At 43.8% G+C, this 5,016-nt stretch overlaps 1 protein-coding gene across 1 annotated transcript in view; it reads left to right on the top strand.

Annotated features, from left to right (window-relative positions):
* Positions 1–3,547: 3,547 nt before the first annotated feature.
* The window catches only part of T265_13309 (hypothetical protein), a gene marked incomplete at both ends in the record, with an annotated part of 28,814 nt that continues 27,345 nt past the window's right edge, over positions 3,548–5,016 (top strand). Inside the window, 4 exon segments of the mRNA XM_009168300.1 lie at positions 3,548–3,558; positions 3,675–3,857; positions 4,290–4,359; positions 4,410–4,586. Coding sequence (XP_009166564.1) covers positions 3,548–3,558; positions 3,675–3,857; positions 4,290–4,359; positions 4,410–4,586 — 441 coding nt within the window.

Below are 5,016 nucleotides of genomic sequence, written 5' to 3'. Positions count from 1 at the left end.
GTCAGAAAAGAGAATTCTCCAAAACTGTTACTCCTTTCTGACTGCGAGATTCGATTTGCGCATCTGCGTAAAACAATTTTATGTTTGAAGTTGCTTATCCGAGTTTCTGAAAGCTTCACCATCTCCTGCTATGAAATTGGACGCCAAACACTCCCACCTCTAGATATTTGGTTTGATTTGTATCGTGTATCGATCGACTACACTCTTAATGGTAGTGTCAGAACATTTGGTAATCTTAAATTGCGATTTCATCCCGTAATTCATCTCGTAATGCTGAAAAACGGAGAGGCCATCCTTATTAGGTCTTGTCATGAGTGCCAGTTGATCGGGACGCTGATCAGTCTCGTGGTCTCATCGATGAAAGGAAAGGCTTCACCATCTCCTGCTTTGAAATTGGACGCCAAACACCCCCACCTCCAGATATCTTGTTTGATTTGTGTCGTGCATTAGGAAACTACACCACTAATGGCAGTGTCAGAACATTTGGTAATCCCAGTGCCCCCCGGCTTTCCGGCATAAATCGACTTCAACTTCAGGAGGAATTATTAGCTGGAAAATGGACAGTCATCTGAAGTGATCATCGAATATGCATTCCATCACGGATCTCTTTCAACCCTAAACTGCGATTTCATCCTGTAATTCAGGCCAACCTATGCTGAAAAACAGAGGAGCCATCCTTATTAGGTCTTGTCATGAGTGCCAGTTGATCAGGACGCTGATCAGTCGCTCCTGGCTGTGTCAATAATACTAACCTGGAGTTTCCTGGAATGCGCATCGCTGACAATTCCCTATAGAAATGAAGTATGTGTACAGTGCTTCTCGGCTTTTAAGCATAAATCGACTTCACCTTCAGGAGGATTTCTTAGCCGGAAAATGGACAGTCATCTGAAGCGATTATCGAATATGCATCCCACCACGGAACTCTTTCAACCGACAGAAAAACGGTTGGTTGAAGGTCCAAGACTGTTCACGATCACTGATATGCGGTCTAGTCCGCTCTCGCATGCATGAAGCAAATATCCGAGCTTATAAACTGAAAAAGACGGGCTAATGTATGAACCGTCCGTTTCAGCGCTTTTGTTCACATGTGCCGGACCGCCATTTGAGAGATACTGGGAAGCAAAACTTAGGCTTACAGAATTTGACTGGATTTTGCAGCATAAAAACAACCGCAGAAGCTTCCAATTAGGTTTATGTCTTTGTGTATCCTACTTGTCTACAGTTATCAAGCAATTTCTTGGGAAGCCACAAGAAAATGAAAGCTCCGGGTCAGCGGTTGTAATCCGCATGTGCCTGGCTGGAGACATTGTAAAATATGGTCACTATCTGACTTCAGCGGGCTTCGTTTTATTCATACTTACGGAGTGAAAGACTGGAGATGCACATGGGATCGATCCATTTTTCAACCGAGAAAATGAGTCATGCGTTGGAACCGATGGCCCAATCCGTTCACTGGTATCGCAAGATTTTGATTAGTTAGTACGCCAGTACGCGTGAGCTAATCAATGAAGGTGTTTCCCTTGATAAAAGACGATCACTGGCATCATGACGGTTGCGACCGGAGCAATTTCATCTGTTATCTTCACACTACAAACTCACATGTCTTGCAGCTTCTCTTACCTTTTGAACAATGTTTAAGGCGGGATGGAATCCCACAAATTGCTTGCCAAATTCCTCGTCAAGGGTACTGAAGGGTACATTAGATCTGTATCATCCCACGGTCGTTAGTCAATCATTTTTTCAAGCCAAGGGCCTGCCAAAAGCCACGTTTGGTATTCGAAACCTATTCGGCATTCACCTATTGACACATACGGGAACCTTGCGCGTTGTATATTTGATATGTTTGTTTCTCAGCTATAGCTTTGCGATCATGCCAACCTAGCAGCTGTACAAACTGGCTTCATAAATTGCGAGTACATATTAACTGAACTTCAGAAGACAAAACCTGCCTTGTTTGTTCAAACGTATCGCCATCGCAGTATAGGCTGAAGATGATGAAGACCGTGACACTTGGAAGCACAAGACACGAGAGGTAAAAAGAGGGTACTCCAACCGGCATGCCAAATCGACCTATTCAACAGGGTGTCTCACAATAGACGCAAAAAGCAATGCCCATATTAAAACTTCAACGTTTTTTTATGCGTTTATTATTTTTTATGTGACATACATACATTATGGAAGTTAGCCCCAAATAAACTGGCATTACAAAATGTTAAAAAACCGCCCTTTTCTTTTACAACAAGTTGGAGGCGGTGTGAGATATGAGACACAGCATGTTTAAATTCTTCAAGCGTCGTTCGTGCACGCTCCTCTTCAATTCCTGCTCTTAACTCCAACAAGGTGGCGCCTCATAATACGATGCACGCTGGCGCGGGGAACGCTGGTCAAATGAGACACCTGAGTTATTGACGAAGATGCCATGGTGCTCTGGGACTGAAGTTGCTCGACGGCATTCTGTACAATGGGCGCTCTTTTATCACTCAGAGACTTTCTCCCTTTGCCAGGGAAATCCAATACAGATCCAGTGGACTCCAGTTTTGCAATTAAGCGTGTAATGGTCGACACGGTGAAAGGATCTTTGATGAGATCATGTTTGCTTTTGTAACCACGAAGTGTATCGGTGGCACATTCACCAAGGGAATAATAGAGTTTCATAATTTCAATGCGCGTGTTGATATTCATCGCAAACAAAAAAATGCCAACACTTATACACAAAACCTTCCTTATATGGCTACCAATAGTAAAAGGTTTTGTTATCCTTCTTTAATCAGACACGTGTAATTATCCAATCAACTTTCGCGTCTATTCTGAGACACCCTCTACACACTGCTATGACAGAAAGATCGCCAACTCACCCAAGAAACGGGACTTACCATGGTGGACAAGAACTAGGGTCTCAGTGGGGAGATCGTGAAGGTTAACTTTCAAGGCTACCCGGAAACCCACCAAGCGGAAGGCAGACCTCTAGGAGTGCTCGCCAAAGCGGCCTAGCTCAACCTGGTTAATTAGACCCTTGGTCGATGCACACCGACGCGATCACTTGGCCTTTTCACCCACGATATACTATTCCAGCTGACGATGAAGCATTCCCAACCTAACTGTGCACTTCAGCAAACAAAACAGCGTCAATATAGGTTGAATAAATAGAACGTAGGATGACGCGTAGGATGAATTATTAGTCGCCCAGTTTAGTTGGGGTGCATAGAATAATAGCAGCCCATCCCGGTTTACCAGCATTTCGCTGTCATCAATAAGCCAGGTTCTTGGACGATCGTGGATCATCTTGAAGCTTTTTGAGACGACCAATCCAGAAGAAGCAGAACTTTCATCCCACACTCATACCTGAACCTGACTATTGTTGTCCCGATGACGTACGGAGTGCTGGCCATCACGATGAGATCGTTATTCACTCAAGACTTTCTTACGTTGCCCTCCTTGACTTCCTGTACTTTGTAGGGTCTTTTGCAACTCACCTGACTATAGCACTTGGGATACAGACAGTCCAACCACTGACCAAAGTATTTGCTAAAATAAGCGACGTTCAGCAATGGGGAGTAAGTGAGTGGAAACGAATGCAGGTTAGCAATGTAGAATACCTTTGAAGCATTGCCTCAGAGAATTTAAACAAAAACAGACTGTGAGAAAAAGTGCTCCGTACTTTTTGCGCAATTTAGAGCCCTAGAAGGATACAACGGTACAATATTTGCCTATGGCCAGACGGGAAGCGGCAAGACGTTCACGATAACGGGCGGAGGGGAGAAGTACACTGATCGGGGAATCATTCCACGAACCATTGAGTACATCTTTCGACAGTCTGAGAAGGTTAGTTTCTCTATTTTGTTCTTTCGCTATTTACCGTGGATTCCTTGGACTCACTATTATTGAGAGCTGACTCAGACAAAGCTGCCCGTGGTACTAAACAAAACTGGTTTTTGTAATGAGTTTATCGAAGGAAAATCACTGGATGATGGCAAAATTCACTTCATTTCGACAGATATGCTCTCAAGGGGACCAGTGTGAAGGCAAATCACTCCTCAGTTGAAGCTAGTACACTCAAATTTCGTCAGATTCTTGTTGAATGGTTCATCTTTGCATATTCCTCGAGAGTTTATATTCATTCTTCCCAAGCAGTAAAATTCCATCGACAGGTGTCCAGAAACCGGATAAAAAAATCCATCAGTGGCTTCCACCCATGNTCTATCTATCTTTCTATCCCTCTTTCCATCCGGTGATAGAACTGCCACCTCTTTTGAGGGGGGATAATAAACATGTTTTTCTCTCAATTTCAGCTTTATGGTTAAACAGACGATCCAAATTTTTCTTCGTTTTCGTCCACCGTCCATAAGAAAATCTGTGATAGTAAGCTGTGCTGAAAAAACGCACTAGCAACCATACCGTTTCCTCTGTAGCAGTACAATGTGCACCAGGTAACGGGTGGCGATCGACCATGCGTGACACTGAACGTGAATCGGGAAGTGCGTGAATACGACATATGCAACAGAAGGGAGCTCTACAACTTTCAGTTTGATGGTATCTTTGATGTTCTTGCTGGTCAAGATCAGGTTTTTGATGCTGTTGCAAAACCCGTGATTGAAAAGTAAGCAAACACTACAACATTCACCAACAACCTATCGTCTGATTGGCTGATCCGATGTCTATTTCAATTCATATCGATTTTTCGGAAGTTCTTGCACAGCGTGATCCGTGGAATAAGGTCCTAATTAAATCCAGTCGGCTAATCACATGATTTGTTTCGGTAGAAACAAGGTACTTTTTTGACGCCGAAGCAGAGAAGGTAAGATCCACTAGGCGCAAGTCAACTTTGGTAACCGCTGAAATCACAGACTTCATGTATTCCTCACCATAAACAGATATTCATCAAATGACCTTGAGGCAGTTCTAACCGGAAAGTTGTTTCGTCGTAACTGCTGGAGGCCGAGGTCGAAGCAAGGGTGGTCGTGGTCTCATCGATGAAAGGAAAGGCTTCACCATCTCCTGCTTTGAAATTGGACGCCA

The sequence above is a fragment of the Opisthorchis viverrini genome, assembly GCF_000715545.1.
Source record: "Opisthorchis viverrini unplaced genomic scaffold opera_v5_54, whole genome shotgun sequence".
NCBI classification, from domain to species: Eukaryota; Metazoa; Platyhelminthes; class Trematoda; order Opisthorchiida; family Opisthorchiidae; genus Opisthorchis; species Opisthorchis viverrini.
Note: the sequence above shows the minus strand (reverse complement) of the source record. Positions and strands in the feature narration are given on the sequence as shown.